At 44.3% G+C, this 22223-nt stretch overlaps 1 protein-coding gene across 1 annotated transcript in view; it reads right to left on the bottom strand.

The window, feature by feature from the left end:
• SLC9A9 (solute carrier family 9 member A9) overlaps positions 1 to 22223 on the bottom strand; it is a 540762-nt gene that overhangs the window by 503951 nt on the left and 14588 nt on the right. The window contains exon 2 of the mRNA XM_069975404.1: positions 10867 to 11069. Coding sequence (XP_069831505.1) covers positions 10867 to 11069 — 203 coding nt within the window. The remainder of the gene's footprint in view (positions 1 to 10866; positions 11070 to 22223) is intronic.

Raw genomic sequence — 22223 nt, 5'->3', positions numbered from 1 at the left:
CTAAGCGGTGATTACGTCACAGATGGGGCGGGGCTAAGTGGTGCTTAGCCAGCGAAGCCCCGCCCACATATACCAATCCACAGATAATAAAAACCACTTTTTACCAGAACAAGCACCATGAGGTATAATATAAAATAAGTAATGAAAGCTGTAACATTTACCCTTTACACCTGTGGAAAGCAGTCAGAATGCAAATAGGGGGTGACAGTGTCATTTTAAGGGAGCCTTCCTACACACTGGATCCGCAGCTAAATCTGCTGCGGATCCTTTGTCAGTGCATCCCTATGAGAATACATACTCGCAACAGGACTGACACCCCGCTGCGAGTATATACGTTAATCCCCCCCGGCAGCCATAAAATACATCACCTCCTCCCCACTCCGGCTTGCTTCGGGGGTTCCCGGCGTCTGCTCATCCCGCTCAGCCAATCAGTACACTGCCCCGCTGCAGCCATTGATTGGCTGAGTGGGACGTCCTGCTGAGAACCCCCGAAGCAAGCCGGAGCGGGAAGGAGGTGATGTATGCTCTGGCTGGCGGGGAGTTAAAAACATTCTCACAGCGGGATGTCAATCCCACTGCAAGTATATATTCTCATAGGGATGCACTGACACTGGATCCGCAGCGGATCCGATGTGTGTGAAGGCACCCTATAGAAGTTATCCAGCACTACAAACACATGGCCACTCTTGTCTCCTGTTCAGGTGTGGTTTGCAATTAAGCTCCATTCACTTCAAAGGAACTGAGTTACAGAATCCCACCCAAACCGGAGATAAGAATGGTGCTGCCTCTGGAAGAAAGTGGCCATGTTGTTGTAATTCTGGATAACCTCTTTAAAGGCAGGAAAGGTCAATCCCCAGTCCCAACTGCAAAGTATAATGTTAAGTCATAATGTAAACAGTATTGAGTATGGCATGCTATAATCCTATCTTCTGGTGTACTCTACAAAATTGGGTTCCTCTGGGAATAGGAAGTGTAATCTTGAGATAATACCGCAACCAGCGTTAATTAATGGCCTCTTAATCAGTTTGTAGATGATTACTTGACTGGTAATTTGTTGGTCTTGATACTTGTATCAAAGAGGGGAGTCAGATCACTGGGTCGTTAATGACGCTAACAAGACCCCTGGCCGCCGAACAACTCAGTCTGACACCAGTGTGCCTGAGAATCCAGGCATCGGGACACAGCTACTGGGCATGTGTGTCCACTGACTTTTGACACGTCAGGTGGACCTTTCATAAGGTCGCCATAAGGCCATGTTCACACACTGTAAGAGGTCGGCCGTTCTGTGACCCGGCCGGGTCACGGAACGGCCAGTCCCTGCCAAGATCATCCCAGCCAGTACTGCAGTACTGGCCAGATGATCTTTCCGGCCCCAGTGTTCTGAGGTGGGCGCTTCACCGCGTGCCCGCATCAGAACTCTCATAGCACACAATTAGGCAAGCGGCCGGAGCAGCTCGCTCCATTGTGTGAACTGACATGATGTGTATACGCTCCGGACGGAATCCCATAGAAGGAGAGGCAGTGTTCCACACCATACAAAGTACTTTTATGTAGTGTGAACATAGCCAAAAAGTATGTAACAGTAATATTTAAACCCTGGAGCATTTTTTGTTATATTCCAATTAAAAATTGGTTTGTTTTGGAAGATCTTAAAGCGAAAACCCTCATTTCAGCCCCTATATCTTTCTGAGTTCTCAGTTATTATTGATGGCTCCTAGATTTTACTTTATTTTGCCGACGCTTAGCATAAATAGTACAAAAGTTTACATGACAAAAAATTCTCATTATTTCACAATCTTCTATTCCTATTTTTATATTGTCTATTCAGCAAACTATATGCTCACAAATAAGACATTGTCTTACAACTCAGTGCAGGCACTAGAAAATAAAAGACCCTTTGTGCGCCTCCTCCTGTTTTCTTCCCAATGTTTATATTTTTCTATCTTAATATTATCTTCAGCTGTTTTATGTGTGGTGTAAGGAGATTCCCTGTCCTCAGGAAACCCAGAACTCCAATAATCCATAAATGACCATTAAATGCCCCAATACACATGTTTCAGATATAGTCCTTCATCATACAAGTGCATTTCAATAAATAAGAATACCATAAAAAAATTTTTTTTTTCCAGTAATTCCATTCTAAAAGTAAAACACCTATATTATAGTCATTACAAACAGACTTTTTCTAGAGTTTATTTCTGTTAATTTTGGTTACTATGGTTATTATTATTATTATTATTATTTACAGCCAAGGAAAACCCAAACTTTATTATTTTAGAAAATTAGAATATTATATAAGACCAACTGTAAAAATCTTTTTGACACAGAAATGTTAGTCAAATGAAAAGTTTGTACAGTAAATTCATTCAATACGTGGTCAGGGCTCCTTTTGCATGGCTGACTGATGGCGTGGCATGGAGGCGATCAACCTGTGGCACGCCCATAACATAGCAGCCTTCAGCTCATCTGCATTGTTGGGTCTGGTATCTTTCATCTTCCTCTTGATAAAACCACATAGATTCTCTATTGGGTTAAGGTCAGGCAAGTTTTCTGGCCAATCAAGCACAGTGATACTGTGGTTATTAAAACAGGTATTGGTAATTTTTGCAGTGTGGACAGGAGAATGCTGGAGAATGAAAATTCTATCTCCAAAAATCTTGTTGGCAGAGGGAAGCATGAAGTGCGCTAAAATTTCCTGGTAGACGGCAGCCATGACTTTGGTGTTGATGAAACACAGTGAACCTACACCAGCAGATGACATGGCTCCCCAAACCATCACTGATTGTAGAAGCTTCACACTAGACCTCAAGCAGCTTGGATTGTGTACAGCCTCTCCACTGTTCCTCCAGACTTTGGGACCTTGATTTCCAAATGAAATGCAAAATTTACTTTCATCTGAAAACACCTTTGACCCCTGAGCAACAGTCCAGTTTTTTTTCTCCTTGGTTCAGGTAGGACACTTCTGGCGTTGTCTTTTGGTCATGAGTGGCTTGACACATGGAATGCGACACTTTTAGCCCTTGTCCTGGATACATCTGTGAGTGGTGGCTCTTGAAGCATTTACTTCAGCAGCAGGCCATTATGAATCTCATGAATCTATGAACAAAATTTATGAATGGGCTTTTCTTAAAAATCCAATCAAGGCTGTGGTTATCCCGGTTGCTTGAGCATCTTTTTCTATCACACTTTTTCCTTCCACTCAACTTTCCATTATTATGCTTTGATACAGCACTCTGAGAACAGCCAGCTTCTTTAGCAATGACCGTTTGGAGCTTACCTTCCTTGTGGAGTGTGACAATGACATCTGTCAAGTTAGCAGTCTTCCCCATGATTGTGTTGCCTACTGAACCAGGCTAAAGGACCTTTTTAAATACCTAGGAAGCCTTTGCAGGTATTTTGGGTTAATTATTCTAATTTTCTGAGATAATGAATCTTTATGGCTTACAGCCAAGGCAAACCCAATCGTCAACATTAAAGGACAAGTGCCATGAAAAACTTTTACCCAGTAATTGAAGCACATTACAAAGTTATATAACTCTGTAATATACTTCAATCACCTATCTGCCTCCCTTCCCTGTCTTTTCCCCCCTCCACCCCCCACCAGGAAGTGCACTAAACTCACACAGACCTGATTACTGTCATCACCGTTACCAGGCAGCTCCTTCTTGTGAGGATGAGTCATCAGCAGGAGGGCTGCTCTAGGTCCTGTTTCAGCAGCCTCCCCCTCCCCAGTCCAAGTGATGGCTTGCAGTTGTTCAGCCAATGGGAGCCGAGAAAGTCTGTCACCTGACAAGGCAGGGGAAGGGGGAGGCTAGTGTAACAGGAGAAGGAGCTGAGAGAAGAGCTTGGTGACGGTGGCGACAGTAATCAGGTCTGTGTGAGTTAGGACACTTCCTGGTGGGGGGTGGAGGGGGGAAAAGACAGGGAAGGGAGGCAGATAGATGATTGAAGCATATTACACAGTTATATAACTTCGTAATGTGCTTCAATTACTGGGAAAAAGTTTTTCATGGCACTTGTCCTTTAACAAGAATAAACAATAGAAAAAGGTCACTCTCTTTGTCATGTCTATATATAATATATGCAAAAGGACGCTGGTTGACCTCAGGGAGATCAACCAAAACACCGCAGAGACACCATCACGTGTCTCAACGTCAGTGTATTCTAGAACATTGCCCCCTGGGAAATCGAATATGCAAAAGAACACTGCAGAGACACCATCACATGTCTCGACGTCAGTGAACTAGCCAGACCTTCCCTCCGGGAAGGAACAACCAAGCCAAAGCGTTCTCCAGTCAAGGAAACCACCTCAGCAAGGTATCCATCCACAGACAGCTGTTTCGGGGTTTTTGCCCCTCATCAGTGTGGAGTAGGTTTCTGGCTAGTGGGAGCAATGACTAGTATGTGCATGCAAAAGGACGCTGGTTGACCTCAGGGAGATCAACCAAAACACCGCAGAGACACCATCACGTGTCTCAACGTCAGTGTATTCTAGAACATTGCCCCCTGGGAAATCAAATATGCAAAAGAACACTGCAGAGACACCATCACATGTCTCGACGTCAGTGAACTAGCCAGACCTTCCCTCCGGGAAGGAACAACCAAGCCAAAGCGTTCTTCAGTCAAGGAAACCACCTCAGCAAGGTATCCATCCACAGACAGCTGTTTCGGGGTTTTTGCCCCTCATCAGTGTGGAGTAGGTTTCTGGCTAGTGGGAGCAATGACTAGTATGTGCATGCAAAAGGACGCTGGTTGACCTCAGGGAGATCAACCAAAACACCGCAGAGACACCATCACGTGTCTCAACGTCAGTGTATTCTAGAACATTGCCCCCTGGGAAATCGAATATGCAAAAGAACACTGCAGAGACACCATCACATGTCTCGACGTCAGTGAACTAGCCAGACCTTCCCTCCGGGAAGGAACAACCAAGCCAAAGCGTTCTCCAGTCAAGGAAACCACCTCAGCAAGGTATCCATCCACAGACAGCTGTTTCGGGGTTTTTGCCCCTCATCAGTGTGGAGTAGGTTTCTGGCTAGTGGGAGCAATGACTAGTATGTGCATGCAAAAGGACGCTGGTTGACCTCAGGGAGATCAACCAAAACACCGCAGAGACACCATCACGTGTCTCAACGTCAGTGTATTCTAGAACATTGCCCCCTGGGAAATCGAATATGCAAAAGAACACTGCAGAGACACCATCACATGTCTCGACGTCAGTGAACTAGCCATGACGTTGAGACATGTGATGGTGTCTCTGCAGTGTTCTTTTGCATATTCGATTTCCCAGGGGGCAATGTTCTAGAATACACTGACGTTGAGACACGTGATGGTGTCTCTGCGGTGTTTTGGTTGATCTCCCTGAGGTCAACCAGCGTCCTTTTGCATGCACATACTAGTCATTGCTCCCACTAGCCAGAAACCTACTCCACACTGATGAGGGGCAAAAACCCAGAAACAGCTGTCTGTGGATGGATACCTTGCTGAGGTGGTTTCCTTGACTGGAGAACGCTTTGGCTTGGTTGTTCCTTCCCGGAGGGAAGGTCTGGCTAGTTCACTGACGTCGAGACATGTGATGGTGTCTCTGCAGTGTTCTTTTGCATATATATAATATATGGGTTTCACTTTCTGAATTAATTACAAAGAAAAACTTTTTGATGATATTCTAATTTATTGAGCTATGAGCTATGTAGCTATCACTGTGTGTGGCCAACTTTATTCCATTCAGAACAGGTACAGTTATCTCTCCCATCCTTCCTATACACATGAATGTTTGGCACTGCCAAACGTTCCTGTGTTCTTCATTGGGAGGGGTAATCCAAAGGAGTCGGGCAGTAAAAAGTCCATCACACCTGACCCCTATCTTATTTGTTGTGGAGTCTCAGACTGTCACACACTTTATACCTGCGATAATGGGAACCTTGAATTGTCACTTCCATAACTTTCTAAATGTAAATCAACAGTAGATGTGAAATAAAGCAAATTTGTAATTTACATTCATTATTTTTTTTTTCAGTTATCATGGAAAACACGGGACTTCCTGTGTTTAGACACTTCAAAAAAAAAAAAAGACTAAACACAGGAAGTCTCCGTCATCTGCGCACAGAAGGCATCAATCATTTGATTGATGGGCACATTGAGCCGTGACACTCTGTATTGCTGTGACTTCCTGCTTTTAGGAGACTAGACGTGATTTCTGGTAAGTATAGCTTTGTTTTACAACATGATAACCAGGGCCGCCGATAGGGCAGTACAAGTGGTACTGCCGTATGGGGCCCGGACCCTAAGAGACATGGGGGGGGGGCCCGCCGGCCGCCGCCCCCCGTCCGCTACGCTAGGGGGGCCCGCACGGCCCCCCTTGCCCCTTGTTTTTGAGCATCCCGTGAAGCTGCGGCCATGCAGCTTCTCGCGATGCACTGATCGCACAGTGAGCGGGCGGAACATTAAAGCGATCAGAATACAGGAGCAGGACCTGTCAGCGTCCTCCTCCTGTATTCCCTCCCATAGGCTGCCGGCACTTCATACCAGCAGCCTATGGGAGGCCGGGACGTGACCTCTCCGGCAGGCGTGATCATGTTACGTCATCACGCCTGCCGGAAGTCCCGTCCCTGCGGCTCGCAAGATGGAGCCCGAAGAGGAGGAAGAGCTGCTGCCTGCACAGCGCTGATTAGGTGAGTATGATGTTTGTTTTTTTAGGGGCACCTCTGGGGGCATTATTAGTGTATGGGGGCCACCTCTGGGGGCATTATTAGCTCATGGGGGGCACCTCTGAGGGCATTATTAGCTCATGGGGGGCACCTCTGGGGGCATTATTAGTACAGCACAGCAGGGAATCTTACATACAGGGGGCACAGCAGGGGATCCTACATACAGGGGGCACAGCAGGGGATCCTACATACAGGGGGCATCCCACACAGCGCAGTTACTTTGGGAGCCTACAGGGGGGAGAAAGGAAAGGAAGCTGCTAGAAATGTGCGGAGCCTAAATTGTTTGTCTCGCAGGTTCTGAAAAGATGAAACATATCTGGAAGGAATCATCATGGAGGACTGGACTGGATGGAGAGGAAAAGGGAAAGTGACGCCTCAGATCAAAGAAGACGTCACCTGTGAGTCCCTGTATGACACTTTCCTTATTTTGTAGAACATCATTTAGTAGGGGCGCCCCGAGGTGACAGCTACTTCATTATCTGTACTCAGAGATATCACTGTGTTATCTGTGGTGTTACATAGGACTGCAGGTGACATGTACATTATCTGTACTCAAAGATATCACTGTGTTATCTGTGCTGTTACATAGGACTTCAGGTGACATCTACATTATCTGTACTCAGAGATATCACTCTGTTATCTGTGGTGTTACATAGGACTGCAGGTGACATCTACATTATCTGTATTCAGAGATATCACTGTGTTATCTGTGCTGTTACATAGGACTGCAGGTGACTGCTACATTATCTGTACTCAGAGATATCACTGTGTTATATGTGGTGTTACATAGACTGCAGGTGACATTTACATTATCTGTACTCAAAGATATCACTGTGTTATCTGTGCTGTTACATAGGACTGCAGGTGACATCTACATTATCTGTACTCAAAGATATCACTGTGTTATCTGTGCTGTTACATAGGACTGCAGGTGACATCTACATTATCTGTACTCAGAGATATCACTGTGTTATCTGTTGTGTTACATAGGACTGCAGGTGACTACTACATTATCTGTACTCAGAGATATCGCTGTGTTATCTGTGGTGTTACTTAGGACTGCAGGTGACAGCTACTACATTATCTGTACTCAGAGATATCACTGTGTTATCTGTGGTGTTACATAGGAAGGCAGGTGACATCTACATTATCTGTACTCAGAGATATCACTGTGTTATCTGTGCTGTTACATAGAACTGCAGGTGACTACTACATTATCTGTACTCAGAGGGATATCACTGTGTTATCTGTGCTGTTACATAGGACTGCAGGTGACATCTACTACATGATCTATACTGAGATATCGCTGTGTTATCTGTGGTGTTACTTAGGACTGCAGGTGACAGCTACTACATTATCTGTACTCAGAGATATCACTGTGTTATCTGTGGTGTTACATAGAACTGCAGGTGACTACTACATTATCTGTACTCAGAGGGATATCACTGTGTTATCTGTGCTGTTACATAGGACTGCAGGTGACATCTACTACATGATCTATACTGAAATATCACTGTGTTATCTGTGCTGTTACATAGGACTGCAGGTGAAATCTACTAAATTATCTGTACTCAGAGATACCACTGTGTTATGTGGTGTTACACAGGACTGCAGGTGATATCAGGTGATTTCTCCAGGTTGCAGAAGTTCAAACTTCATCGTGCCCTGCTGACAGTTTATTATGGGAGTTGTAGTTTTGCGGCATGTGGCTCTTCAGGTTGCAGCACTACAACCCCCATCGTTTCCAACTGGCAGTTTATGATGAGAGTTGTAGTTTTTCAGCTGGAGAGTCAAAGATTGGAATACAATGATTAGACAATGACACAGTACAGTCCATGAATTATAGGGGGCAGTAGTGCAGTACATGAGGTGGAGGCAGTGACAGTGCATTAGAACATGGTGGCACATTAGAGTAATTGGATATAACGTTAGATATGACTTTGCCTGATCGGGTGAGATGGGGGGGCCCCAAGCTAACATTTTGCACCAGGGCCCATCAGCCTTTAGCTACACCCCTGGGTACAGCTGTCAGGGGCCCGAGCTCAAACAAGGATCCAGGGGGGCCCGGCCATCCAGCCTCCCTGCATACAGGCTCCTGACAGCTGTACCGCACAGGCAGGAAGCAGTAGAGACACAGGGCCCCCTCCCCCGCCCCTCACTATCTCCTCTTCCTGCTTTCACTTGTCCTGGGATGTCGGAGAAGGAGGGGGAGGGGCGGGGAGCCGCTGTGTGAGGAGAGGGACTGCAGCACCTGGGACCTGGAGCTTCCCTGGTCAGAGTAAGTGTGTGTCTGTGTGTTTATATATACATGTGTGCTGGTGTCTGTGTGTTTATATATACATGTATACTGGTGTCTGTATACATGTGTGCTGGTGTCTGTATGTGTGTATATATGTGTGCTGGTGTCTGTATGTGTGTATACATGTGTGCTGGTGTCTGTATATGTGTATACATGTGTGCTGGTGTCTGTATACATGTGTGCTGGTGTCTGTATTCATGTGTGCTGGTGTCTGTATACATGTGTGCTGGTGTCTGTATACATGTGTGCTGGTGTCTGTATACATGTGTGCTGGTGTCTGTATGTCTGTATACATGTGTGCTGGTGTCTGTATGTCTGTATACATGTGTGCTGGTGTCTGTATACATGTGTGCTGGTGTCTGTATGTGTGTATACATGTGTGCTGGTGTCTGTATACATGTGTGCTGGTGTCTGTATACATGTGTGCTGGTGTCTGTATACATGTGTGCTGGTGTCTGTATACATGTGTGCTGGTGTCTGTGTGTGAGATCAATTCTAGAGAACTGGCTCATATAACCCATTTTCCCCAGTGGCTTAAAATGTAACCTCTGTTATACAGTTATAATATTGTAGAACCTAAATGTGAACAAGGTGCAATTCAAATAGACACTTACTTGTATAGCTGTCTCTTGTGCTCTGTATGCAGTGCATTATATGTACCCTTGCAACGTACAATTTATAGCGTGTCTACAAGCCCAGCGGGGCTCATTATAATGGAGACTAAAACTTATACAAGAGTGGGGTAGGGGTTCTACTGTATTCAGAATGCTGTTGAGTGCTAGGCAATGCCCCGTCTGGGATTATTGAATTTCGAGGGTCTATGCAGAGCAGGATAAAGACACCTCTGCTGCACAAACAGGATCTCCTAGAAAGCGTTCTTACCGCCATGTATTCGCTATCACTGGCTTGGGTGAGCTAAACTAGTCTGCCTGGGGGGGGGGGGGTGATTTGTATATGCTCACTAACATGGAACAGCCTCATTATATTAGCCTTATCAACATATTCTATGTTAGTGAGCATACACAAACATATACAAATCACCCCCCCCAGACCCTCGAAATTCAATAACCCCAAATGGGGCATTGCCTAGTACTCAACAGCATTCTGAATACAGGGGAACCCCTACCCCACTCTTGTATAAGTTTTAGTCTCCATCATAATGAGCCCCGCTGGGCTTGTAGACACGCTATAAATTGTACTTTGCAGGGGTGAATATAATGCACTGCATACAGAGCACAAGAGACAGCTATACAAGTAAGTGTCTGTATGGTGATATTTAAATTGCACCTTGTTCACATTTAGTTTCTACAATTTTATAACTGTATAACATAGGTTACATTTTAAGCCACTGGGGAAAATGGGGTATATGAGCCAGTTCTCTAGAATTGATCTGAACCAAATTATACCTCCCAGCAAGGCGTGGGGCGAACACACACAATTTTTTTTTTTTTATTAATGTGGGGGGCCCAGACACTTTGGTTGTATGGGGCCCCGAAATTCCTGATGGCGGCCCTGATGATAACTAAAAGAAAAAGAAAATGAATGTAAATTGCAAACCTGCTTTAGATCACATCTACGGTTGATTTAGATTTTGAAAGGTATAACGACAGCAACACTTTAATGTGTATGATAAACCTGTTTCAGACAATTACATTTCCTTTAGAAACTGATTAATAACATTTAAAAAACAAAACAATAGATGAATGATTTTTTTTTTACTGTCTGACTCCACAGCAGTGGACAGGGCTCCTTCATGTATTTTCTGTAAACATCAGCTTATTGCTTGGGATTAGAAACAGGACCCATGGTAATAAACTGGGATTTCTCATACCCATGTGCAAAACATCTAAGCTTAGGTACCTTTTGTAGCATGGCATTCCCTTGGTCATTTTTGACGTTGTGCTTGTTGATTTCTCCCCGGTACTCATACTGATAAATATGGTTAGTGACATTAATAAGCAGTGTTGTAGGGTTGTCCTTCAAGCTCTCACAGTCATACATGGCCCCATCCTCCTGTTCATATGATCTCACAGCATAACGTATTATCAATCCCATTACCAGACCTGCAAGTAAAACAAAGAATGGTATTGTTTATAGTCCTTTATTAGAACATAAAAGCTATCACAGTGCCCAAGCCTCTCAAATACTCCTGCTTACATCAAAGGTACGAGGGAAATATAAGAAAAACACGTGCCAGTGGTGAATATGGTGGCTTATGGGCTAAGTTTTGTATTTTTGGAAAAATATAAGATGGATTAAGCTTTAGCATGCTAGTAATATACCTTGAGGCCTTAATAAAAATCATATCATTCTGCTTCCTCTAGTGGAGAACAAGGAGCACCAGAATGCTGACATTAGTGGTTACTACTGTTTCAACAAGCATTGCATAAATTAATAGTTCTAGTGATTATAAGAAATTCTGTAGTGTATATTATGAGAAAAAAAATACCCATGCCTTTCCTTATGCTATTTTTCCATCCCTGGCCTCCTCCCACCAAACTCAGCTCACTGAGGGACCCAGTTATATGCTAAGATAAACAGGAGGGGAGTGGATGGAAAGCCAGAAGCAGACTGGGAAGTTGCAAATAGATTACAGGAGCTTGGTGTATATAATCTCATCTCAGTCTAAATTGTATTCACAACTGACCCACCCGTACTATCAGTACTGCCACCCACAGAAAGGGGGGAAAAAAACCAAGGTGTGCGGTTAGTGTGTATGGGTGCTGGTGCGTATAAAGGATTAAGCAGTCCCAGTAATATCAAAAATTGAGAAGCTTTACTGTGCAGTCTTTCTATAGTACCATACACTTTCGTAGAATAGATAAATCTGTCACGCAGACTTTAGTGCCTAACTCGTTTGTGCTTGAGGAGGTGCCTGGAAACGTAGAGAAGAAGAGAGGCAGTTATAGCAGTGTTACCGCTCCCAGAAAGGTTTTTTTTGTTTTGTTTTTTTAGATATTACAGTGGCTACTCTCCACCCTTTAGCTCAGGGCGAACTGAAATGGAGATGGAACTTGCAGATGGTAAAAATAGTGGTATTCCCACCATGGTGGCACTGGGGTATCCATGTATTTGCATGGCTTGCTATTCATTTGAATGGATGGCATGTACTGCTACATTTCCCTAGCAGCGGCTACTGTGGGTGAATTGTACGGCCAAAAAGGGGAGTGAAGGTTCACTATTCCAATAATAAAACTATAATATAAAGCCAAACACTTAAATAGTAAAAAAAATAATAATAATAATAATAATAAACAACTATCTGGCAGCACAAGTATAAAGCATTCTGCCTTCACACGTCCATTTCTGGCTGCTCTGTGGGAGAGAAATCTCACTATTTCCAGTTCTAGTAATGACTTTATGCTTGCAGTGATGTTCTAGGTGATGTATTTTATCGTAGTACCCCTGACGCCATTTGCATAGGCCTCAAATAGTGTCATTACGCTGATTACAATGGCTTTTATAGCCTATAGAGTACCACCAGGCCCTGATAGGTTCTGCTCTGTGCTTGCTTTGTCTACCTTCCTTCAACCATGTTCCCTTATATTGACACACTGTATAAAAATAAATGTGCTAATAATGTGCTCCTTGTTTTGTAATCCGCCGGTGGTGAGGGACACTTCTGCTCCGTGCTGTGTTTCATTTCAAATCAGTCACAAATGAGATATGACACTGTGAGCTGATAATTGTGGAGAAAAGAGCAGTCCTGCTGCCACAATCACTTAGCCCGGCTAAAGACGCCTCCTGCTGCTCCCTGGTACACTTCTCACAGTCAGCTGGCGCTGATCCATACCCTTCAAGATAACAATTTAAAGAGGAGATGTTGGCTGCTTTAGAGATTTAGAGCTCAGAGAGGTGGCAGGGCTTAATGTTTCCCTTCCTAGGTGCATGCAGGAAAGAGTTTGGATAGAAGGACATCAGACAAATTGCTTTTAGTGCACAGTTTATAAATAACTGGTCAGGTGGAAAAGCTTCAGCCCCCAGCATGGTGGGAGAAATGCTAATGTGTGCTATGACAGGCGGGGGACATGCACGGCAAGGAAGAGAAAACTGCAGAGTACTGATGGCACTGAGTCACACAAGTGGCATTGTCCATCATGGCAAGATGTAGGGCAAATGCACTTGGCGCAGATTCACATGGAAATTTGCACAGCAAGTCTGCAGCAGATTACATCACCGGCAGAGTAGATGTGGTTTATGAAATCTCCCCTTTGCCTCTCGCCTGATGTCAAATGAAGTCTCATGTATCGCATCCGACTAGAAAAAAGATGCGTGAGGTGCCCCCTAGTTGTTGGCGAGAGAAATATCATAAACGTGACTGCACAGTCCTTTCCCTGGCTGCAACAATCTCTTGTTTAGCAACTTACAATTTACTGACTACATTTTGTGTTTATTTTAATGTTATACGGAGTTTATAAAACAAGTGAAAGTAGACTAAGAAATAGTTTTAGTTTTGCATGGACTTCTACCTGTCTGGTGGGGCTCTAAAGCCCTGCTATAGAGACTGCTACTTGTGCACACCATACAGAGACTGCTACTTCTGCTCATTTGATAGAGACTGCTACTTCTGCACAACGAACAGAGACTGCTATTTCTGCACACCGTATAGAGACTGCTACTTCTGCTCATTTGATAGACTGCTACTTCTGCACACCGTATAGAGACTGCTACTTCTGCACACCGTATAGAGACTGCTACTTCTGCTCATTCGATAGAGACTGCTACTTCTGCTCATTCAATAGAGACTGCTACTTCTGCACACCATATAGAGACTGCTACTTCTGCACACCGTAGAAACTGCTACTTCTGCACACCGTATAGAGACTGCTACTTCTGCTCATTCGATAGAGACTGCTACTTCTGCACACCGTAGAGACTTCTACTTCTGCACACAGTATAGAGACTGCTACTTCTGCACACCGTATAGAGGCTGCTACTTTTGCATGCCGTATAGAGACTGCTACTTCTGCATGCCGTATAGAGACTATTTCTGCATGCAGTATAGAGACTGCTACTTCTGCAAACCATATAGAGACTGCTACTTCTGCTAATTCGATAGAGACTGCTACTTCTGCACACCGTAGAGACTGCTACTCCTGCACAGTATAGAGACTGCTACTTCTGCATGCTGTATAGAGACTGCTACTTCTGCATGCTGTATAGAGACTGCTACTTCTGCATGCTGTATAGAGACTGCTACTTCTGCATGCCGTATAGACTGCTACTTCTGCATGCCGTATAGAGACTGATATTTCTGCATGACGTATAGAGACTGCTACTTCTGCATGCCGTATAGAGACTGCTACTTCTGCACACCGTAGAGGCTGCTACTTCTGCATGCCGTATAGAGACTGCTACTTCTGCATGCCGTATAGAGACTTCTATTTCTGCATGCCGTATAGAGACTGCTACTTCTGCATGCCGTATAGAGACTGCTACTTCTGCACACCATATAGAGACTGCTAATTCTGCACACCGTGTAGAGACTGCTACTTCTGCACACAGTATAGAGACTGCTACTTCTGCACACCGTAGAGGCTGCTACTTCTGCACACAGTATAGAGACTGCTACTTCTGCACACCATATAGAGACTGCTACTTCTGCACACCATATAGAGACTGCTACATCTGCACACCATATAGAGACTTCTACTTCTGCACACAGTATAGAGACTGCTACTTCTGCACACCGTATAGAGGCTGCTACTTTTGCATGCCGTATAGAGACTGCTACTTCTGCATGCCGTATAGAGACTATTTCTGCATGCAGTATAGAGACTGCTACTTCTGCAAACCATATAGAGACTGCTACTTCTGCTAATTCGATAGAGACTGCTACTTCTGCACACCGTAGAGACTGCTACTCCTGCACAGTATAGAGACTGCTACTTCTGCATGCTGTATAGAGACTGCTACTTCTGCATGCTGTATAGAGACTGCTACTTCTGCATGCTGTATAGAGACTGCTACTTCTGCATGCCGTATAGACTGCTACTTCTGCATGCCGTATAGAGACTGATATTTCTGCATGACGTATAGAGACTGCTACTTCTGCATGCCGTATAGAGACTGCTACTTCTGCACACCGTAGAGGCTGCTACTTCTGCATGCCGTATAGAGACTGCTACTTCTGCATGCCGTATAGAGACTTCTATTTCTGCATGCCGTATAGAGACTGCTAATTCTGCACACCGTGTAGAGACTGCTACTTCTGCACACCATATAGAGACTGCTAATTCTGCACACCGTGTAGAGACTGCTACTTCTGCACACAGTATAGAGACTGCTACTTCTGCACACCGTAGAGGCTGCTACTTCTGCACACAGTATAGAGACTGCTACTTCTGCACACCATATAGAGACTGCTACTTCTGCACACCATATAGAGACTGCTACATCTGCACACCATATAGAGACTGCTACTTCTGCACACCATATAGAGACTGCTACTTCTACATGCCGTATAGAGACTGCTACTTCTGCACACTGTATAGAGACTGCTACTTCTGCTCATTCTATAAAGCAGGAATGGGGAACCTTCAGCCCTCCAGTTGTTGCAAAACTACAATTCCCATCATGCCTTTGACTGTCCAGGCATGATGGGTATTGTAGTTTTGCAACAGCTAGAGGGTCGAAGGTTCCCCATCCCTGCTATAGAGCTGATGAGTAAATGATCCATCATAAAAACCCAGTTTTTGTTTATGATGGATCATTTACTCATCAGTTATATGTTTACCTTTTGTATTTTCTGTATCTTCTGTATCTTTAATGTCTAACTCCGGTATTTACTCTATTTACGTTACTATACTATTCTGAATATGTTCTACGCAGTTTCCGTAGGCCACGTCTTCGGAACCCCGGAATCACATGACGCCGGGGCGCACGATCGCAATGACGTAATGACGCCCGGCCGCTCACGTAACTTTGCCGGACCCAGACGCTGACCTCCAGAATCCCCAGGAAATGTAAGTTATGCATTTATCTACTTATATACGTTGTCTATATTATGATTTATACTTGTTCCCTATATTAGTTTACTTATATACACTTGAGGCACCACTTATATTCATGTTGTTGCCCCGGAAGTGATGAGCCATTATGTCATATCATACACTATTTAAACCCATGCTTTTCAGTATGTTGTGTAAACTTGAGAAAGGCCACCTTATATTTGGCGGCCGAAACGCGTCGTTGTGATTTTAATAAATATCCCTTCTATGAAATAACCACTCCAATCTGTGGTTTACTGGACACCTGCGCCCTACACAAGCCGGGACTTCACATGGTCCTAAAGCCTGCTGTGGCCGGCTTACTTCATCATTTATCGTACGACTCCCTTGGACGTACCCCGGCAGGAGCTGCGGTGTTCTATTTACTATGCCTGATATAGAGTTGTGCCTATAATCCAGCACAACTCCTCTAGGTGAGTGCAACACTTTTTCTCGTGTTTGATACTCTTGCCATCTTTTATCGCACCAGGAGGCGCCCCCGCTTTCTTCCCTTTTTTCTCCTCTCCTCATTATTAAAGATGACCTCAAGCATGCTCTGGTTTGTCTGTACCCAAACCCTCTGCATTTGATTACAGGTGGCTGAAGAATTTTGATGCAGCCAGGGGAGTAGCTAGGATTCATGGGGCCCCATAGCAAAAAACTATATGGGCCCCCCCCTCCCCTACACACTAATATATATTAATTACTCGGTGATGTAGCCCAAAAAAAATTTCTCTTGTGGTCAGAGGCAGAATCCTATGGTTATATACATAGGTGCAGGAGCAGACTACCTTTTGCTTAACCCTTTATTTACTGCAGTGTGTAAGTGACTCAGTGTTCTCTTACATGCTGTAACACAAAAAAGGGTTAATACAGAAGACAATTAGTTCTGATAACCCCTGACCTCTGCAGGAACTGTAGTCAGGCAGAGAGGTAATTGTCTTCTGTATTAACCCTTTCTTTGTTTTGCAGCATGTTAGAGAACACTGGGTCACTTACACACTGCAGTACATAAGGGGTTAAGCAAAAGGACACAGGAGGCTCTTATCTTCCCTGGGCCCTCTCCCTCCACAGGCCCCATAGCAACCGCCTTCCCTGCCTCTATGGTAGCTACACCACTGGATGCAGCCCATCTCTAGTCACCATATATGTCCATATATATTAGTTAGACGCCTTTCAAACCACATTTCTATCAATCCAGTACAAAATAGGAAACTATTTTAAAACCTGAAAAGCCAAGGAGTAAACAGCATCTTCTGATGTGTGCCAGTCACCTGAGGGTTTTGTCTGGATTCGGATCCCTTTATGCTTGGGGAAGGCTGTGTTATATATGGGGAATAATCACTTTTCGAATAAACCCACAAAAACGTAATTTCTGGCTGGAGTCTGTCTACCGTCACCACACCATTGGACTTTTGTTGTACTATTTTAAAACATATCCAACATGATCATGGTGGGGACAGTGGGGGCGTTTTGGGGTTGAAAAATCTCTTTATAATAAAAAAAGTTTGTTAAATGGGCAGAATGGATGGTATTTGATGTTTTCCAACACAATCCACCATCCTATACAGTATGTTGAATACATTTTTTGTTGGATTTAGACAGGTGGAGAGGTCTATGCTTTACCATCCAGCAAAAAAAAAAATTAAAGGGCATCTGTCAGCTCCCGGGCCCTACCTTAGGTGCTGACAGTGTGCTGTAGCTAGCAGTCCCTTAGAGAGCATGGTGACTTTTGGTAATTTGTCCGTGCAATGAATTATGCACAATCCTACTGTAATGAAGAGTCAAAGAGGAGTTGTTTGTGCCACACTCTGGCACACCTCACCACTCCTTCCTCCTCCCTCTTCTTCATGAATAATCAATGCTGCCTGGCCTCCTGCCCGCTCAGCTGTCAGCCAGTGTTTGCAACCAAAATTAGGAGTGGATTTGAAACACAGAAAGGCTATGTTCACACAGTGTTGAAATCGAGTGGATGTTTTGAAATAATGGCCAGTATTTCAAAACAATGGCCGTTGTTTTAAAATAACAGCAATTACTTGACATTAAATGGCGACAATCCACTCAATTTCAACAGGGATTTGAACCAACAAATGAACTGCAGGCAGGTCTGTAGACAGGGAAGTTACCCCTAGACCACAGCTCTAACACAGTGTTTCTTTCAGACATAAACTGCCTACAGAGGACTGATCTGCGATCAGAGACACTGACTGACAGCTGAGCGAGCAGGAGGCCGGGCAGCATTGATTATGAAGAAGGAGGAGAAAGGAGTGGTGAGGCGTGCTAGAGTGTGTCAAAAACAACTCCTCTTTGACACTTCATTACAGTAGGAGATGTGAGATTGTGCATAATCCATTCCACGAATAATTACAAAAAGCTACCATGCTCACAAGGGGACTGCCAGCTACAGCACACTGCCAGCACCTTAGGTAAGGCCCGAGAGCTGACAAATTCCTTTAAAAATAAAAAAAAGAATACCAAACAACTAAAAACTAATGAAGATGAGACATCTTGAATACATGTTATAACAGGAACCTATTTATCTGCTATACAGATCCGTCACAAGGTTCTTATGGCTTAAGATATATGACTTTAACGAAAACAGAAAAATTTGATTTTTTTGTTGTTAATTTATTGCAAACCTTGCAACATAAAGTATAATAGATGGCCAACAGGCATGTAAAGTAAGTGGCCCATGTAAATGATGACATGTAAGAGAAAGAAGACAAAATCATTATGTACTGGAAAAGGTCACAACACTTCAGACATTGCCAAGCACGACTTCAGCATAGCACTCTACTTGTAAAAGAGGAAAGCATTAGCCTCCTCTCTCCAGGAAGCATGACCTTGTCAAACCATACAATGCTATCAGATATAGAGGAGCTCTCACAACGTCATTCGCTCCAACAAACACACTGAAGTATATATACAGATGTAGAGGAGCGGAGTTCTTTGCTTAACAAAACTCAGCATAATGACAGGAAGCTCTATCACATTATCATCAGCTATTATGAATGCCATAGAAAAAAAACTTCAATTAGTGTAGGTTATATGACCGGAATAAGACTTCCAAAGATTCATGCATTGTGCCATCAAACTGATCAGTATTTCTAATTATTTTTTCCATCTGTTGTCCTACAGATTTCACTGTAAAAAAAACTAAAACTTATGCTTTCCCATTAATTTCAAAGCTGATAAGGATTTCTCAATCTGTGCAAAAAAAATGCAGATGATGACAGTCCCATCAGTACCATCCGCTTGCTCCGTTATTTTTTATCTCTTATATGATGGACTGATGCAAGAGAGGTTGCATCAAATGACAAACTGCACTTTGGGGCAAAGCAACCTCTCTTGCATCTGACGCCACCTTTTGAAGGTAACTTTCCTTTCAAGTGAAAAGCCTTAAAATATGACTCGGGATTTAAACTAAGAGTGCCAAAGCCATGAAAGGATTTGAAAAGAGGCAAAATCTCAGTCTTTACTTTATGACCTGTACTCGGTTTATAGTCTGTTCCTGGCTTTGGCTTCAATAAACTGTCAGATAAATCTCTATGTGTAAAGGCACCCCAAGACGGAATGAGAGATAAAGATCTACAGATGGGTAATAGATGGGTAATCCTCCTTCTGGAGAGATTTCTGGCTTGGCTTAAAGGATGACTCCAGGCTGAGGTGATTTTTATGCAGTGTCGGGGAGGATGAAAGAAGTAACATGCTTTAATCCAAATGAAATGTATAAATGATCTTATTTGCAGTGTAGTGTCCCAGTACAGGTGTGCCACTAACTTGCTATTCCACCGGAAAAACTCGGTTCAGGTTCTCACAGTGGGATACGGTCAGAGGTGTTCTGTGTTTTCCCACTAGGTGTCACTACTGTGGTTTTCTGTATGCTTTGAACACTGAGTTAAAGGGGTGCTCCAGTGTGGGGGCACTTTTTTGGGGGGACCGAGGAGGAGGTGGCTGAAATAAAAGACGTCCACTTACCTCCCCGGTTCCAGCGGCGGGTCCCGCATCACGGCGCTCCGGTCCCCGATTCCCGGCCGCTTCCGGGTGTCTGACGCCGCCCGAGACGCTACGTCTCAGGGCCGCTCAGCCACTCAGTGAAGGAGGCGGGATCCGAGCGGACTTCAAACGGATCACGCCTCCTTCACTGAGTGGCTGAGAGGACCTGAGACGTCACGTCTCGGGCCCGCGTCAGACACCAGGAAGCGGCCGGGAGCCGGGCACCGGAGCGCCGTGATGCGGGACCCGCCGCTGGAACCAGGGAGGTAAGTGGACGTCTTTTATTTCAACCACCTCCTCCCCGGTCCCCCCAAAAAAGTGCCCCCCCGCCGAAGCACCCCTTTAAACTGTTTATGTCTCTTTTCCTCCTGTTACAGGTGCAGGTCTGTTTTCCCTCTTTTTCTATCCTATCTTCACGCTCCTTTCTTTTGAACATGCCACCCCACCAATCACAGAGAGGCTTATTTTGCCCCTATAAAAGGAGGTTAGTTCCTGGTGGGAGGGTTGTTCTCTAGTCAGTTCACTAGGGGGAGCCACAAAAGAGACACAGTTTCTGCTGCAGTGAAGCCAGGGCCTGGCTTAGGCCAGGACCCTTGTCAGGAACCAAGAGATTGAACTTTATTTCTGATGTCAGCAACCACTAGCATGCACTGCTAAACCCCTCAGGAGGAAAGGACATCCTGAGGATTACCTTGGCCATGCCAGGGATATTTTCAACACAGAACAGGGCAGTGACCCGTATCCAGTTAGGCACTGACCCTAGAAGAACGAAGCTGCAACTAGCCTACGTATTCTACTGTGTAACAGACATGTGTCTTTTTTCAACTGTATTAACTATGTAACTATGTAACACGACTATCCTGGAAAGTTTTGGGAAATCTGCTTCACCCAGCGCAGGGACCTGGGGCCTTGTACTACCCTTATAGGGTATTTGGCGGTCAAGTACATGAGTGCGAGTTTTCTTCTTTCAATTACACTATCCCGGCAGAGTACAAAGCTAATTTTGACAGGTCCCTCAAGATGCTCCTCTACTCTAACTTCTGTTGTTTCTGCTACTTCTACCTCTCACCTGCACCTACAGTTACAAAAAGCCTCCCTTTATAGTTGCACTGAAAAATCTCAGTTAAAGGACGCTATTTTGGTCACTGGACTCTGCCAGTCATTTTTGCACCTACACACCATAATACACTTGGGTCATTCAAACCCACTCCAGGCTACCATGACAAGTGCCCAAGTGACCCATACCCACCCAGCAGCCACAATACCCCGATTAGAAGGTCCGGCATAACACCATCTGCTGAAGGATTCGCCACAGCAGCACTGGGGGCCTTTTGGAAGTCGTATTCTTCTGCCTACCAAAGCACCGTTCGGCCCACCTGCCGCCTTCTTCGGTTATGTCTATCTATGCATATTCAGTTATGCATAAACAGGCCAGTCTTTAGGACGACATGACCGAAGGAGGTGGCAGGCAAGCCACATGGTGCACTGGATGGCTGGTGGCTGAGGAGCTAATTTAAATTTTTATTTGGATTAAAGTTCTGTAAAACGTGTGGGGGGGGGGGGGGCTACAAAGAAAACATGACGGGTGCCTGGAAGATGATGTAGGTGTCTGCAAGGAGATATCAGCAGGTTTGTTAGCACACTCATCTGTTCATTTTCCCTTTAAAAGGGGTGTCAAGAGGTTATATAGATTTGTGATTTACTTGTACTCAAAAGTCTCAAGTCTTCCAGTAGTTATCCTCTGCTGTATGCCCTGCAAAAGAGGTCAATTCTTTTCAGCCAGACACAGTGCTCTCTGCTGCCACCTTTGTCTGTGACAGGAATTATCCGAAGCAGGAAAGGTTTTCTATTGGGATTTAGTATTGCAGCTGATAAGTACTGAAAGATTTAAGATTTTTAAATAGAAGCAGTTAACTAATCTGTATAACTATCTGACACCAGTTGATTTAAACTTAAAAAAAAAAAAAAACTTAAAACCCTCAGCCATGTTCTATGGCTTCAAATGAAACATTTACTTGAAAAAAAGAGAAACCTCCAAAAGGTGGCATCATTCGTTCTGCATATTTTTCTTCCAAGAATTTCCAGTATTGCAGGGGAAGCAAGAAGAAATATTACCCTTTTGTTCAAGTCTGAATAATCACACATACGGAGATCATATCATAACCTACACAAGCATGCGTGACATATGCACAAAATGTAACACAGACATGTTTGCTATTCAAACACTGCTGA

Source organism: Dendropsophus ebraccatus, chromosome 6, assembly GCF_027789765.1.
Source record: "Dendropsophus ebraccatus isolate aDenEbr1 chromosome 6, aDenEbr1.pat, whole genome shotgun sequence".
Lineage (NCBI taxonomy): Eukaryota > Metazoa > Chordata > Amphibia > Anura > Hylidae > Dendropsophus > Dendropsophus ebraccatus.
The sequence above is the reverse complement of the archived record's forward strand: the minus strand, read 5'-3'. Positions and strand labels throughout refer to the sequence as shown.